This window comes from Alligator sinensis, unplaced genomic scaffold, assembly GCF_000455745.1.
Source record: "Alligator sinensis unplaced genomic scaffold, ASM45574v1 scaffold103_1, whole genome shotgun sequence".
Taxonomy (NCBI): domain Eukaryota; kingdom Metazoa; phylum Chordata; order Crocodylia; family Alligatoridae; genus Alligator; species Alligator sinensis.
The window spans coordinates 1,462,496-1,479,588 of record NW_005842226.1 but is presented as its reverse complement, the minus strand read 5'-3'; the positions used below and the strand labels follow the sequence as shown (position 1 = coordinate 1,479,588).

At 56.1% G+C, this 17,093-nt stretch overlaps 1 protein-coding gene across 1 annotated transcript in view; it reads right to left on the bottom strand.

The window, feature by feature from the left end:
* The window catches only part of NFIC (nuclear factor I C), a gene marked incomplete at its 5' end in the record, with an annotated part of 96,006 nt that overhangs the window by 28,043 nt on the left and 50,870 nt on the right, over positions 1-17,093 (bottom strand). Inside the window, 5 exons of the mRNA XM_025208317.1 lie at positions 654-838; positions 1,734-1,862; positions 8,818-8,942; positions 11,335-11,458; positions 11,932-12,006. Of these exons, the coding sequence (XP_025064102.1) occupies positions 654-838; positions 1,734-1,862; positions 8,818-8,942; positions 11,335-11,458; positions 11,932-12,006 (638 nt within the window). The remainder of the gene's footprint in view (positions 1-653; positions 839-1,733; positions 1,863-8,817; positions 8,943-11,334; positions 11,459-11,931; positions 12,007-17,093) is intronic.

Below are 17,093 nucleotides of genomic sequence, written 5' to 3'. Positions count from 1 at the left end.
AAAGAGTTAGGGTTCTTATCTCTTTGCAGCACTTGAGAGGATGTTCTCCCAGGGTGAGGTGTGTCCTCACGCAGGGGTCAGCACAAGCCTAAACGCCAGCCAAACTAGTGCTTGGCGTGGTCTGTGAGGGGTGATGGGGTTGTCACCAGCCCCACATCTGTTGTCTGCCACATTCCCGCCAGGACAGGGGCAGTGGGTCAGGCAGCACTGCTTGCCCTAGATGGTACAAAAAAAAGGTGCCTTCTGCAACTGCATTCAAGCCAGCCCACTTGAAGCACTGAACAAAGCACTAGATGAGCCCTTACACAGGGGCGTGCATGGTGTGCTAGATGTGTGCTAAGGGAGTCCTGCCCTGTAAGAGCCAGACAGACCACTCTATCTAACCTATTGGCCAGGTGCTCCTCTAGCCCCAACCCCGACTGCCTTGGGACTGGCTGTACCACAAAACAGGGATAATCAGGGAGTCAGAGGTGCCATTGAGTCCTTTGGATCGGGTTGATCCTGGCTCATGACTTGCTTTCAGGGAGGGATATACCCAGCCAGTCTGGCAGGAGCCCAGTGGTATCAGCCTAGTCAGGACCTCTCCCCCACCCAGGCCCCAGGCGAGGAATGGTGGTGGTGGGAGAGAAAGGGACGATTCTCCAGCTCCTTACCGGTCCAGGCTGCTGATTGGACGGGTCGCAGGCCAAGGAGACGAGATCTTTCAGAGGGTCCTGCGGGTTGAGATGAGGCGGGTACCGTATGGCGGTGTGGGGGAAGTAGGTGGAGGCTGTCTGGGGGAGAATCGAGGTGGTGGGGAAATGCAGAGTAGATGAAGGGTGTGGGCTTCGAGCGATACCTGGAGGGGGAGAGAGACAAACAGGAGACCGGGCGGCCTTCACTCCAAGAACCAGGCCAGGCAGACACACCCAGCGCCCGCTCCTGCTCCCCAGCCCCTCCCCAGGAGCACTCTGGGCTCATGGCAGCAGGAGAAAGGCCCCTGTTTTGGCAGCCCCTCATGACCCGAGCTGCTTCACACCTATGTCTCTGTCACACAGCACATGGGCAGTGCGGCGGGGGAGTGGGCTCCAAGCACAGGTCAGGGAGCCAGGGACTCCCCCTCCCCCTGACACTGACTCCATGCTGTGGTCTTGGGCAAGTCATCAAACATATTTCCGTGCCTCAGTTTCCCCTCTGTAAAGTGAGAACAAGGATCCTTACCTGCCTCTCAGGAGTGGGTGGCATGGACTCCTCGCCTGGTGCACAGGAGGCATGCTCGATACATGAACAGTGGTACCCACGGCCACTTACAGTCCAGCCCCACTTAGAGAAGCTGCTGTAGGAATGGCCTGGAGCAGGTGCCCGTCATAGCCCCCTCCCTAACAGGTTGCATAGGCTCAGTCCACACTAACCATCAGTCCCAGAGGGAGCTGAATGCCTGGCTGAACTCTATCTGCTCCTGCCTCCCTGCACGGATGTGGGTCCAAACAGAACAGAGATTTCCTGGCTTCCCCGTGGCTGCATGGCCTCTGCTTCAGCTCAGAAGCAATTTAGCACAGGCTGGCTGTGTTCCCACTGGTCTGTACAGCACCACTTGGTCCCCCAGCAGTTCCCCACTGTGTTTGCAGCAGTGTGACCACCTGTCTGTCCTGACATCACACAGGCCGCCCCTGTCTTGACATCACACAGCAAGAGAGCCATACCATCGTGCTTTGGGAGACTCCGAGAGGATGCCCCAGAGACGCCCGACTTACCACTGTGCACGGCGATGACTGGACGGTGGTGCTGCGTGAAACTGCTCAGCCTCGGGGAGGAGTCCTGGGGCGACGGGCTGTTGAAAGGTGACTTGTCAATCTCTGTCTTTTTTACGGTCGGGGAGATGCCTGGGGGCCAAAAAAGCAGCAATCGTTAGGGTACCACTTGTCTTAAGGTTGAGTGAGACAAAGGGGAGGGATGTAGCTGGGTTTGGGTTGAGTGGTACTGTTGGGGGAGCATTTCACTGCATAGCCTGATCTCCCCCAGATTAGGAAGGATATTCCCACACCCCCAGCCCATGGTTTTATTGACTTTTCTGGGGTGCTGCTGTCAGGGGTTGCACATTGGCCTAGCCAGGCCAGCACTTTGATCCAGTAGGACAGTAATCCTGAGTGAGAAACAATTGCCCTGATGGGCTGGCAAGCCTGCTCGACAGCCTACAGAGGGAGGGGAAGAAACCCCTTTGGTTGGGCCTAGCTGGGCTGTTCACCTCAGCCTGGGTGGGGGGCACACTAGGGTGGGAGTATGCATTGGTGTCAGGAGGGGGCGCACACATGCCAAACAGCTAGGGGTTGATGGGAGCTCCTTGACCGGGGTGGGGAGAAAGTGTTTCAAGTGTCAGGGGCTGCACTGAGGAAGGTCCCATCTCTGCAGTGAGGCTAACCCCAGCACTGGCCATGTCTGGAGGCAGCAAGGCTAGCTGCTGCACTGAGCCCATCGAGCTGAGGAACAGGGGAGATGAATGGGGTCACTGGTGTTGGATGATCAGCCTGGAGAATATGGGGAGGTTACTGCTGCAGTAGAGACAGCAGGGGGCACAGGAGCCCGAAGAGAGCCCTTGGGCCCACAGGCAGCAGCCACTTTGCTCCTGGCTAAGGAGGTAGAAACCGAGGGCCCAAGTCACTTGCTAAGCGGGGCATGTCGGCTCTGCCAGCACTGGCCTCTGGGGATGCCTAAATGCCAACTGGACCACGCCCAGGTGGTATGTGCGCATGGATGTGTATGGCTGGGCAGCTATGGGTACAGCTGGGTGTGCAGGTATGGGATGTGCACACGTGTGTGTATACTCAAGTGGATGTGCAGATGTGTGTGTGTAAATGGGAGCAGATGTGCTGTGTTGTGTGCATGTTGTGGGTGTGCACAGATGTGCATGTGTGTGCCTGGGTGTGCAGGTGTGTTTGTGATGAAAGGTTTGCTGCTGTGTGTGCAGGGGTGTGTGTGGATGCGTGTGTAGGTACCCACAGATGTGCGGATGTGTATGCGGATGACCTGCAGGTGTGTGCGTGCAGGTGCACACTGGCATGCCAGCACGTGTGTGCATGTGCATCTGTGGAGGAGCCATGGAATGAAAGTCTCTCTCCCCTTTCTAGTGAGGAAGCTTGTGCTCTTCACCAGCTGCTCCCAGTATACCCCTGCACAGGACAGCATTTCTAACCTGCCCCGGGTCTGCCCCCTCCTTCCAGCTGGAGTTTACTGAATAGCCCAGGGCAGGGCGAACAGGCCCAGGGCACAAATGCAGGCCCAGGCTGGGTACGTTACTGGTGCCAGACTGCAGTGGGGCCACACAACTGGAACCAAGCACACCCCGTGGTGCTCCAGGGCCCAGTGGGTCGGCCCTAAGGAAAACCAAGCCATGTATGTGCCCCCTGGTTTCTCTGTGGGAGTCGGGCACCTTGCCCCAGAGCCCAGCAAGGCTGCTGGGCTGTGGCTTTCTGCCCAGGTGGGACACGGAGGTCTGGGGAGGCAGGGGCGAACAAACAGGACGGAGATGCTGTTTCTTCCCCCGACCCTGAGCGTCCCCAGCACTCACTACCCCTCGCCTTCCAGTGGAGCGGCAGGTCCTGCTGAGTCACCGGCAGGCGCGGGACAGGACACCCTGCAGCCCAGCCCTGCCCTGCCCCATTCTGGGCCCCAGCTCGGACAGTTGGCTGCTGATTTATGAGGAAAGATTAAGAGAACTAAAAATATGTCTGGCTTGGCCGGGCGCTGACCAGGAGGAGATATGAGACGGAGCACGAGGATCCGAATGGCATAAACACCAAGGGGGAGGGGCGGGCTCAGGCTGTCTGGGGGGGTGGGAAGGCTGATAGGAGGCCCCAGAGCAGGGAAACTGTCCTGATGGGGAGCTGTTGTCCACAGGACGTGGAAGCCTCCTTGCCTGGGACATTTCCATGCTGATGGATGGGACACCTTCCTTCCCTGTGGCCCCATCGGGTCACTACACCAGGGGCTTCTTGTGACATTTTTACTGGACCAATCATATAGCTGGGAGAAGAGTTTGACAAGCTTTGGGGCATGCGCTGCCCTTCCTTAGGCCATAAGAGAATTCCCCCCGTGCAGTGCGACCTAGGTCTGATGCAGGCAGCCCCGGGCACCGGTGTGCTGGGGAGGGAGCTGAGGTGCCCTGCGTGCTTGCTCTCCTGTGCTGCACAGTGTGGGGTGGGGAGGCTGCTGCCCCTGAGGTACTGTACCCATACCAGGGCCGCCAGCCCCCAAGGGCAGCCCAGAAGGGGGTCTACATAGGATGCCATAGAGCCACCTTTGTGGACTGGTTCCTTCCCTGTCTGCTCCCTCTTCCTTGGCCTCTCTGTTGGATGGACATGACAGTGGAAGATGGACTGCAGCCTCCATCCACCCCTCTCCCTATTTCTCTGCTGCCCTTTCTTTGCTGCCAACTCACTAGCTCAATCCTGTGTCCCTCTCTCTGCCCTCCTTGCACTCAGCCCTGCCATAGTTTTCCCTGGTACCTCTGTGCCAGGGAATCCTGCAGTCTTCCTTGCCCTGTGTCCAGGCTCTGTAAGTCCCTGCAGGATGCTGGGCACCTCAGTAAAGAGGGGGTCTGCCTTCTCTGCCCATTTCCATGACAGCATATTAGGGACCTGGCCCTAAGTGGGGGCATGGGTAGTGCCATGGGCTGGCACTCCTAGAGGGAGGCGATCCTGCTGCCACAATGACATGGAGGCTTTAGCTGCGGCCATGTGGCCCAGCCGGCGTTAATGGATTTAGCCCTTTCTCAGACGTTCATTTAGGAGGATTTCACAGAACATCCAGTACAGGATTGAAATAAACCCCCCCCAACACGCCGGCTAAGCACGTCACTTCTCACAAGGCTTATTGCCCCCACCAGCCGGTGTAGTGCGCTGCTGGGATGCCAGGCTCAGGAAGGCTGGGGGGGGGGCACTCATATGAAACAGCATGTGCACTTACACATTTGCACATAACACAAACCCATGTGAACACATATACACATGCACATATATGTGAGCACACATACAAAAACATCCACCCACACACAAATGCATGCATGCGTACACACAAATGAAAACATCTGCACATTCTCAGGCACAAGTGAACTCACAGATATGCCCCCACGCATGAAAATACATGCACACACACCAGAGCACATGGATGTGTGCATGTGCACACCTGCAGCTGATGCACCTCTCTGATCCCTGATGGCTTCAAGAGCCACTGAGCCAAGACCACCATAGGGAGCTAACCATAAGAAATGAGAAGCAAGCTGCAGGGCAGGTGTGGTGTGGCTCAGTGATCGGAGCAGGTGTTGAGGGGGGAGCAGGGGTGGGGATCCTGGACACACGGCACCATTCCCAGCTCTGCACTCCCAGCTGCGTGAGTCAGAGCAAGTCATTTCGAAGACTACAAAGATGCTCTCCCAGGGCAGCTTTGTGTGTGCAGTGCAGAATGCCTGGGCTCCCGCAATACGTTGGCTCTGGACCATACCAACCTGCCCCTGTGGACAGCATTCCTCAGCCTATGCTGCTCAAGTAGGAGACAGCAGCCTTGGGAGGGCACGGGATTGAACTGTGGGTATTGATATACACACAGGCTTCCTTCCATGCTGCCCTACAAACCACAATGCTGCCTCTTAGCAATCCTCCTTTGCCAAGATGCTTACAAAGTCTCAGCAGCTGCTGTGCTGCCACTTGCACCCTTCAGGCTAACTGCTATCAGTTCAGTGCTCCTGATCACTCAGTCTGTATCTACCGGCAGAGATGACCATAGCAGGGTGCGGGGCCTGGGGCAAATCAGCCTGTGCGGGGCCTGGACTTGGCGGTGGTACGGTGGTGGGGGAGGGAGGGAGGTGGCAAGTGGCTGGACATGAAGCCGGCCCGGCTCCACAGGGTCCCCCAAAGTGCGAGGCCTGGGGTAGTCGTCCCGATTTGCACCCCCTAGGGATGGCTCTGTCTACTGGTTAGCTCCTAGCTTAAAATGTGCTGTGTGCTGGTTGATCTGGGCCCTGCACTGCTCTGTAGGCCAGTGGGTAAGGAAGAGCCACGCCAAAGGTACTCAGGTGCTTGCTAGGGGTAAACTGGCCCCAGTGCAAGCCCCTATTTGACAACACCCAAAGCACAATCTAAGTTTGAGGTCCTGGTGACATTTCTGTTCTGCAGTCCTCCAGAGCAGCCTGCCTGGCACTCTGCAGATCTCATGCAGTTTGCTCACAACTCCAGGAAACACAAAAGCAATTGTTTGGGGTTGAACGAGACACATTAGCTGGCCTGGAGCAATTGTTAAGCCCTTTTTTAAAAAATAAAATGGAGGGGAGCAGCCAAGCGAGGCGCAGAAGTGAATGGGAAAACAGAAACATTCTTGAAATATTTTGTTCTTTTTTTCCTGGATGCAAACGATTTGGCAAAAAAGAGGCGAAAATGGGTCCATGAGGCCAAATCTACATTTTTGACCTAACTTTTTTTTTTTTGGACTTCAGGTTTTACTGCACTCTCCTGCTGGCCCCGGGAGGCAGAGCCATAACCAGAGCAAAAGAGCAACTGAAAAATCCTGTGAAATCTATCTGGAGCAGCACCCCAGGCGCCAGCAAGACCCGGTCGCTATTAGAAGCTGGTCTTTAACGACAGGTTGAAAGAACTGCAAGAACTGCAGATGGGGGGCTCTTGCTATCAGTAATGAACAGCAACGAGAACAGGCAGCTGGATAAGGGGGTTTGCTACCATTTGGTGCAAAGAACTTTTCTTTGTTTAAATAGCCGCCTAGTGCGTTTGGTCTGTTAATGTCCCCACGCTTCAGCAGGGCTCAACTATTCTTTTTGGAAAAAAAATATTTAGGGCAAAATAAATTATTTTTGTCCAAAAAGTAGGAACACGGGGATGGCTGGGTGCCTGCAAGCTCCCAGAGCCTCACCTCACAGCCAGGCAGGTGTCTGGGCCCTGCTGCTCTTCCCCAGCCTTCTTGCTCCAAGGGTGAGAAACCGTCTCTACCATCCAGCTGAAACCTGTTCCTGGCCCCTTTGTCCCTGCTGGGGAACACGTTGGGAGGCTCAGCATGAGCAGGCTTTGCTGTGAGCAGCTTCATAAACAGGACACCTAGAAAGCCCTGTTCCTGCCCAAGGAAGGTGACCATCTGGGGCTTGCAGCAGGCCACAGAGACTGCTCCCCAGCTGGTTCCCCATAATGTGTTTCATTTGACTGGGTGCTCGTGCCTGGATTGATACCATCCTTTTGCAGCAGTTTTGCTGCGAGTGTGGCTGACTGGGCTAGAGGAAGAGTGAGGCTCTGAGAGAGATGGGGAGAGAAAGGCATAGTCCCCGGGTAGAGCTAGTGAGACAGCAGAGTCCGAGGGAGGACTGCTTGGAGCAGAGCTGCCCGTTGTGCAGTTTGGGGAGTCTCTGAACCCTCTTTGAGGAGGAACACCCCCCCTTCCTGTGAGCTGAGCGAAGAAGGAGCTTTCTGAGTGGGGAGTGCCACTGATCACCAGGAAAGACGGGGACAGAGAGGAGGTGCAATCTCAAAGCCAAAGGCTTGTCCCTTAGAATCTGCACTGGGGGTCCTTGGGGAGAGGGAGAGCAAAGGAGGCTGCTTCTTGGGGTGCCTCAAGGAAAAGCATCCCCTGAAAGGGGCAGATCTGTGATAGCAGACACGCATGCATGCAAGCACTCAGATGGACACACATGCATGCACGCACACACACAGAGGTGGGCTGTTGGGATCAGGGTTGTGTGGATGTTGGGGGCAAAGGACCAGACTGATGCTCCCAGTTTGAAAGCAAAATGGCCCCTTAAAAATTGTCCCTGGACTGGTAAAACTGGTGGCAAGTCCACTTTCTGTCACATAGCTGCTAGCATCCCCCATGGCTCTAGCCCAGCAGCTCTCCAGCATCCAAGGGACACCTGCTCTCCCCAGCAAAGTCTGTGAGCCACCCCTTCCCCAGCTTGGGTTGCAACCGGTGCTTTCAGGAGGCAGGAGAGGGAGTGGGGAATAGACATCGCTGGATTAAGACAAAGTAAAAGTTGCAAAGACTCCCCCCCTCCCCTCGCCCCTTCTATGGCTTTAAGGAAAGAAACCCAGGAGCGTGGGAGTCTGGGAAGCAGGCATCTGAAAAAGGGGCAGTATCACTTTAATTAACTCAGCCCGTCCCACTCCCCCCCTTTCTTAACGAACAGCTAATTGGGCTGTCTAGACAGGAAGACAAAAACCTACACAAGAAAGCAAGCTGTCCCCAATAATATCAGGCACCTGTGGTGCGGGCAGTGGCGGGGCAGGCAGGCGCCTGGCTGGGGTGCAGGGCAAGTGCGATGTTGTGAGGGGTTATGGGGTAGCTAGATGAGTGTGAGAGACAGGCAGGCCTGGCCCTCAAGTACAGGGCTATCCTGGGGGCACCCAAGGGGCTTCCCTGGGCAGGGCTATCGAAATGCCAACAAACCATGGGACACTGCCCTAGTGATCCGTGTGTGGCTGGAGAGGATACACAGCCTCCAGCACAGCCCTGGAGAGACTGGGCTGCAATTCCTGCTCCTGTGGCCTCTTGCCCTGCCAGAGAATTTGCCCCTGAACTCAGCTCAGCCCCAAGAGGTATTGTGCATGTGGCCACGTCCAGTGCACAGCAGAGCAGACCTAGAAGGAGGTCCTTCAGGGGCCAGATGGGAAGAGCCCCATCCCTGCCCTGCCCTATGCCCTGCCCCTCCCTCCCTGAACTTGTAACCAACTCGGAAGCCAAGCTGACACATAGCCAGGAAGAGACAGCGGGATCAGAGGCCAGCCTGGGCCCTGCAGGCAGGGGCTGCCTCACCGGGGAGAGGGGCAGGTACCGGATGGATGCCAGACCTACCCCCTTCCATGTCTTCTGTCCAGTTGCGGCTGCTACTCGTGGGTGAGTTGGGTGAGGTGTAGTACTCTCCCCCCGGGCTCGTGTCTATGTCGTCCTCCATGGAGCCAGATTTGTGCCGTTTACTCCTGGGGAAGGGATATAGTTAGTAGTGATTAACCCACAGGGCTGTGTCCAGGCATCAGTTCCAGCTGCTGTTTAGCTCAGCTGTGTCTGCTTTTGTCTCCGAGGCCTGAGGAAGAGCATTGTGATATGCAAAAGCTTGCCTATGTCTATGCCAATCATACAGTTGGTCCAATAAAAGATATTGCCCACAAGAATTCTTGCCTTTCACATACCTCCTGGACCATCATAGCACCAACATCACCTCAATAATACCCAGGCACCAAGCCATTTCACTGGAATTGCTTCCTGAACAGAGCTGGGGGATGGGAGCTAGGACTCCTGGGTTCCACCAGCAGCTCCAGCGTGGACCAGTCTGTTGGTCAGAGCCAAGGAGTGAGAGCTGAGACACCTGGGCTCTACTCTCAGCTCTAGGAGGGAAGTGATTTTGCTGTTTGACCCTCATCAAATCCGGGGCAGTCTTGTAGCCTTTGTCCCATAAGTCAACAGCCCAGGGTCATCCAGCCCCAGAGCTACTGGAAAGCTTTCTTAGCTACAGGGATACTCTCCAGTGGAGCAGTGTGTCCATGGAGGTCACTGGGGTCTGCACATCAGGAGAACCAGAGACTGGAAACCCAACATCCAGAGGGCTTTGCTTTGAGATCCTTACAACAAGGCAGTAGATTTTAGCAGCAAGGATGGAGGCTTGGTACCACACCACTGCAAATGGGGCACCAGGGATGGGCTCCACAGGGTGCCACAGAGTCTGTTCTCACCGCAACACTAGTCGAGTTACACCAGAAATGAACTTGGCCCAGCAGAGTTTCAAGATGCTTAATGCAGCTATATATAAACTCAGGGCATTGTGCCGCTCACTTTGTCCTTTCAGCAGAGACTGCAGCTACAACCCATCTAATATCTAGTGGGCCTGTCCCGGCAAAGGGTAAGGCTGCTCTGGGCCAAATTCTGCTCCCAGCCCCAGCCCAGGACAGACCGCTGCCCAAAGGCCCAAAGCAAGCACTCGGCTCAGCCTGTGATCTTGTACCGACTGACATGACAGGGCACGTAAACAATAGCCCCCATCTCCCTGTGCACAGGGCTCCTGGGATGGAGCGCAGGGGTTGTTTGACAGCCACACGGTGTCTGGGACAGGCAGTGATGAAGACCATATTCCTGGGAATCACGAGAGGGAGTCGAGGGAGACAGATCTACCCACCTGAGGGTGGAAGCTGTGTCTGGTGCTCGCAGTTCTGCTCATTCCACAAGTTCCCTAAGCCTCGGAGGTCTGTTCCAAAGGAAATCACCTCCAGCAGCACATGGCCCCGAGCAGTGTGCTGGGGCACAGCTCCAGGCCTGCATCACAGGGAACAGCCCCCACTGCTGGGTCACCCAGCTATTGTCTGCAGAACCTCAGGGCTCCTCGGCCTGTCACCCATCCAAGTCATAAGTAGCTTTGGCCCTGCTTCGCCTGCTAGAGTTGACAAGACCATCTCCCCCACCCCCTTCCAGCACTACAGCTGCCAAGGTCAAGGGCATTCAAAGTTGGGCCTGGAAGCCACAAAGCCAAAAAAAAAATGTAGGTTAACCCTTTTACTGCTGGATCTGTTCCCTGCAGGGTTGTGCTGGGCCCCACATCCCTGGCATACGAGGCAGCACTGATGAGGTTAAACAATAAGCACTCTCCTCCTCCCTCCCCATCCCCATCCAGGCTAGGGTTGCAGAGCCTGGTGAGACAGCCCCAGCTCGGCTCTAGGCCAGGTTGGAAGGAATGCATTCACCTAGGTGGTCGTGTCAGGCAGGGAGAGGGCAAAGAATGAAGGGGAGGAGAGGAACCCAGGCAAGCTGGCTGTGCCCACCTGCCTGGCCCCAGGAGGCAGCCCCAGCCAGGATAAAACTAGACCTGGATTTATACTGAGGGGCACGGGGCAGAGCAGGGCCAGGGGAGCTGTTTCGCAACTCTGCACTGCATGTGTTGTGGGGGAGAGGACTGTCCACATGATCCCACATGTGAGACGTGTGTGGGTGGTTCCATGTGCAGCCCCGTCTCTTTGCTGGGGTCTCTGGGGGGGCTGTCTCCACGTGGACATTCAGGGAGGAGGCAGGTGACTCCATGTCCAATGCGTGCACGGCGCCAGGCGTCTGCTTCCATGAGTGAGTGCCCCCCTTTGTGCATCGCGGGCAGCCCTCAGAATGGATGTGCCATGTGTGCACGAGTGCCTGGGCAGCTCTGCGCGTGCTCACATGACTCTCATGCAGGCTCCATGCACCAGCTGAGGATATGCATATGGCTGGGCCTTCCCATGCTGCGAGGCACAGGCAGGCTCTAGGGAAGGGCCAAACCAGCCAAGCCAAGCCCAGACCTGCCCTAGCTTTTCCACCCCCTCTGTGCCGTCTCCTCCTGGACCTGCTAGTACGTACCCGCTGGAGGAGGTGCTTGGGAGCGTCCTCCTCATCCCGGTGCTCGAGGGGTTCAGGTCATAGGCCAGATGACCTTGCAACTCTCCCAGAGAGAAGTTTGGCCCTGTACCCGTCACCACCGGTGCTGTGGACCACAACAGAGAGAGGTGTGTCAGAGAGGCAATGGGGGAGGACTGGAAGGGTGTGCTCGCCCATGCTGGGCACAGTGCTCCCATCCCGGGCTTCCCTGGGCCTGTTCCAAGGGAAAAGCATTTGCTGACTGTATCTCTTAACCTGCCCCAGTGGTGCACTCCGCCCTGGATCCAACAGCCTCCCTGCTGTTTCACCAGTCCTAACTGGTGTCTTCCAGGGGCTCTGTAACCCTGCTACTGACACAAGGCCACCTGCCCTGCCCAGACCTGTTCACCAGGCCTGCAGTGAGCTCTGCGTGTTCTGCTCTCGCTCCAGGGGCTGTGAAGGTGGAAAGGGAAGTCTGTCTGGATGGCTCTGACACACCCAGGAACAGCAAGTTCACCAGCCCCCTGTGAACACCCCGGTGCCCTGGCAGCTCTCGCAGCTGCAGTGACGCAAGCTTGCCGCCGCTCACATAGTACTCACTTCGGGAGACTTGGATGAGCTCCGTAACGCTGAACACTCCCGAAGTGACGAAGCTTTCCTGGAAGTCTGTCGAATCTGCCCAAAGAAAAGAGAGGGGAAAGCTGAGAGGAGCTGGGAGCCGTGGGCCTGGCCCCACTGAAGTTACTGGCAGAGGCACCAGCTGACCTCAGAGGTCACCACCACCCACCTGCCCCTGCCCTTCTCCATGAATCCCATGGCTAGTGGTCCTGTCTCATGGCAGCTGCTCATCTGCCCTTTGCACTGGGCCCTGTTGGTGGACACTGGAGGGGTAGTGTTTTTTGCCTCCTGCTGTGTGAGGGGTGCGCCAGCCCCGGGATGAGGTTTCTGTTGGGGAAGCTGAGAGGCTCATTGGCAGTATCTGGCTTTGGGAAGATGAGGGAGGATCCCATAGAAGCTCTTGGGCTTTCCTCTGCCCACGCTAGTTTTCAACCTGAGTTACTCAGCAGTCAATAACTTGAGTCAGCTGAGCCCTCACCCAAACCACCAATGTTTATAGATTAGATTAGCACATGTGAACATGCGAACTCGCTTGAGTTAACTGAGGCCTATCAACTTGGCTTAAGCGCTCCTATAGCCAAGCAGGCATTGATGTGGTGCAGAGCCACTGATGTGCCTTGCTATGGTTCCAGAGGTCCACCATCGTGCCCTGCTTTGGGGTCTTGCTACGAGCTGCCCCCACTTGACCAAGGTGTAAACAGGCACCTTGCCATTTGGGCTGAGGAGTCAAAGGCACCAGTGTGACACAGGCCACATCACTCCTTTCATAGCACTGGCTACAGAAACTGGTGGCCTTCATTCTCACTAATGCAGTTGGCCATGAGGCTCAGGGAGACTTGGCTGTGGCAGTCACAGGGCAGGAGGCCTCTGAGTTGGGAATAGGAGGAGAGTCTTTTGCCCCTGCTAGCACTTGAATCACAATCCAGCCCACCTCCTTAGGGACTGAGAGCCATTGCTCCTCAATAGCCTACAGAAGGGGAGTGACAGACACTTGTCAGACAGCTGATCCCAGGTTAGAACCAGGCTCAGTAGAGAGGCTGGGACCATCAGGCTCTGTCCCTGCCAAGCCATGTTGGGAAGGTGTCCCTTCTGCTTCCTGCCAGGACTGGGGGTGTCTAGATGGTGCTGTCCCCAGGCCAGTGACAACCCTGCAGAGGAAGGTGAGCATAGTGGCAGGTGTTTCCACCTCTGCCTTTCTTGGTACCTCCTTGAGCTGTAGGTGGGGGTAGCCTGCTCTAGTGGTGACTAGCACTCCAGGCCATTCTGCAAGCAGTAAAACTACAGTTGCTGCCCCTGGGACTTCTGCCAGCATCCCAGAGCAGTGAGCAGACAAAGCCCCCTGAGCAGCTTTGCCAACACCCTGGCTCTCCCTCATCCACTTTGCTCTTTGTTGACAATGCAAGAGCAACAACCCACAGTGTGCAGGGGGGGAAGAGAGGGGCTCCCTCTCCACCCTGTACTGCTGCCCACTGCTCACAGTTTGCCCCTGCCACTTGGACTCTGTTGGGCTCCGGCAGGGCAAGGGGGCTGGGTCACTTGCCACTGCCGCTCGGCTGTGAATCTAATTTCCTACCACGTGGCTGGCGCTGGCTCCCACTCCTTGCACCTGTGTGTCAGATAGTAAATGACGTACGTGTCAGGCTGACCTGGTTTCATTTCACACACATGCATTTTCTAGAGCCCAGCCCCACAGTGCAAAAGCAGATCTAATCCATGCCATGGGTGCGCAGGGGCTGATTTACAGGTGCCCGGGGTGGGGCTGCAACTTTGAGTTTCCTGACTTGAAATGGTACTGTAACAGGGATACACCACAGGCAGAAGAGGAATCACCGCACTGAATTGGACCCAGGGCCTGACCAACCCAAGATCCTGACCCTGAGAGCCATCAGCAATAGCTGCCATGGTAGAAGGGGCAAGACCCCAGGACAGATGTGAGAATTGGCTGAGGATGGTCCTTCCTGACCCCAGTCAGATCAGATCCCCTGACGCAGGAAGGTTCAGCTCCCTTCCAAATCTCCTGGCTTTTTAAAATACTTATTCCTGGAACCCAGAGTGTTCTTACCATCCATCTCAGGGGTCCATGGGGCAGGCACAGGTCTTACAGTTGGGGCTCCAGGGTTTGAGTCCTGGCTCCATTATTACTGTTGTGTGCAAATCAAGTCCCTTACCTTTTCCATAGGCAATAAAAGGGACCATTGCAATCATCTTTTTTACCCTCCTGCACAGTGCAGGCCTGGCCAGCCCAGGACAACATGAACAGAACTTTTGGAAAAGACTGAGTCTCGATTCACGGCCCAGTGATGGGGAATCTGCCCCGCACCCTGGCAAGCTGTCCACTGGCCAGCTCCCTTCATGGGAAGAGGGCTATCCTTGACTTTAGCCTGTATTTTCCCAATTCTTTTATCTCCCTTGTGACTCTTCTCTGACCCTTGTATAATTTATCAACATCCTTCTTGACCTATGGACACCAGAACTGGCCACCAGATTTCAGTAGCAGCTGCACCAGTGCCAAAACCTGAGGGAAGAGGACCTCCCTGCTCCTGCTCAAGTCTCCCTAGCTCACAGAACCAGGAGAGGCATTAGGTCTCCAGGCTGCAGCATCACCTGGAGCCTACAGCCAGCTGATCCTCCCCCCTCTCCCCATCCTTCCTGGTGGAAGGACCTTACATATGGATGCACTGAAATATGAACGGTTTCCTGCTCCCAGCTCTCTACATGATACACAGGGCTCTGTGCCAGCCCCCTGCTCCCTGTGCTGCTTACACCTCACCTGCCAGCTTTGTCAGCAAGGGCTTTAGGGCTCCCCCCAGGTCACTGATACAAAGCTGAACAGCAGCACGCTGGGAACAGAGCCCTGCGAGCCCCTGCTAGAAACAGGGTCACACGTGGGTGATTCCCTTGCAGATGCATTCTGAGCCCCATCATTTGGTTATTTCAATGCCTGGGCCAGGTTCATCTTCATCAGTCTAAGTTCTTAATCAAACTGCTGTGCGGGACCAAGTGGAAGCTCCACAAATTACGTGATTACATGACGCATTTGCCTGTCACAGCAGGGTCTGGGCTCAGTGACTGAGGAGCCCCCTGCCCCCATCCTCTGTTCTCTGCTCCTGACATCTAAGTCCGTAATAGCCACATGATGACCTTAATCAATCAAACTTGTAATCTTGTCAAAAAAGTCTCAACTCATTTGACAGGGGATTTTTTTTCTGTGCCTCAGTTTCCCCCTCTTTGAAATGTGGCCAGCAACCCTGTCTCTGCTTTTGTACCAGGAGCCTGATGTGTGCTGTCTTGAAGCCAAGAGCTGGAGCATGCCGTTCTGGCTGTGTGACTCATGTGCCCATCACATTATGCTACTTGGGTCATGCCAGCATTCACTGTTTTAGTAGCAGGGCTGCCAGTAAAGGAGTGCGGCCTGGTAGAGAGGGCGCTGGCAGGGGGTCATGAGAACCTACTGCTCTGCCTTCCAAGTCCTGCTCTGCCACAGCCTCTCTGCCGGGCTTTAGGTGAGTCACTTAATCCCTGTAGGCCTGAGGTCCCTGCCTGTAAAAAGGAGCTACAAATCCTTCCCTGATCTGTCTTGTCTCTCGACAAGCTGGAGGCAGTTCAGGGCAGGGTGGGACTCAGCTTTATGTTAGTGCAGCGCCTAGGGCTCACACGCCTCCAGGCTGAGGATTGCATGTACTCCTGTACGTATAATACCCGATGGCTCCACAGTCCATATTGCAATCCCTAATTCATAGGATACCCGCCATGTGAGAGGGGCAGGTGGGGAGCTGCCCTTGGCAGCCCTGTCAGCACTCCCTGGGCCTGGCATGGTAGGAAGGCTGAGGGAGGGGAGCCTCTGAAACCTGGAGGGATGACTGGGCAGGAAAACAGACCCCACCACAAGCAGGACTCAGCAGAAAGCAGCGCAGGTGTTGGTGGAAGACTCCTTCCCTATCATTGCTTCGGGTGAGAAAGCTGAGTGGGAGCAAACTGGAGACTTGCCAGCCAGGGAATCAGCCCACAGCCTTGCAGCCCTTCTGCCCCAGGCAGCCATCCTAAAGCCCTGCCCCGGCCACCCCTTGTCGGCTGCACTCCATCCCAGGCCCAGGCAAATGTCCATCTCTCTGCTGAGCCTGTCGGCAAGGGGACCTGTTGTCAGTGACAGCTGCTGTGACATGGAACTGGGCTGAGACCGCGCCACACTCATGCCACACTCCACAATCCAGCTGATCCAGACTCTGCTTACAACCACCCAGAGGGGTGGCCACCTGGGCCCAGTCTCCTCAAAGAAAGCTATTCAGGATCTGCCTGGAGCCGCAATCCTTATCCGGCATACATAATTCACACCCGTGTGCCTTGGAGCCGATCAAATGCTGCAGCCTCCCTTTGCCGACTCAGCACTTGTGCTGCGGAGGAGAGCGTGCTGGGTCCGTGCAGCAGTGGCCAGGGGTCGGGTGGGGTCTACGCATCACCCGAGGCTGAGAAGCTGCTGGTAGAAGCCTGAGGCTGCGAGAAACTCCTTGCTCAGCAGTTTCTCCTTTGTGGCATTTATTTCATCCAGCAAAATCCAATCTTTTCCTTCCCGTCCCACCTCGGTCCTGACCTTTCATCCACTCCGCGCTTCCTGTTTGCTGTTCCCAGGGAAGTGGCGTCCAGTACAGTCTGGCCAGTGTGGGCTAGGAGCCCCACTCCCTGCCGCCCTCAAGCCTGGGTCTTACTAGTGAGCCAGACAAGGAGGACCAATGCTTATGACTCTAGGTGACATGCAGCGCTCCTCTCTCTGCCACAGAGAGTCCCAGGGCTGGGGGTTTAGATCTAGTGCATGAGAGACTGGGAATCTAGGCTCAGCTCTGCTGCTAACCACTTGGGCAGGTTTTTGTGCTCTGACTCCTTTCTCACCCTTGCCTTGTCTTGTCTCCTAGCATGAGTGACTGGTGCCTCCTGAATCTGGAGGGCCCCCCGCAGAAGCCACCGAAGGCAGCAGCCCTGTCAGGGGGGGCACCAGCCCTACCGACAGCATCAGTGTTGGCCGTCAGGGGGGCACCGGCCCCATTGTGGGGGGGACACGTGCACCCCCATGCACCCCCTACCAGTCACCTATGGCTCCTGGACTGTCAGTGCTTGTCTCTCCCTATGTGTCTGTGCAGTATGTGACACAG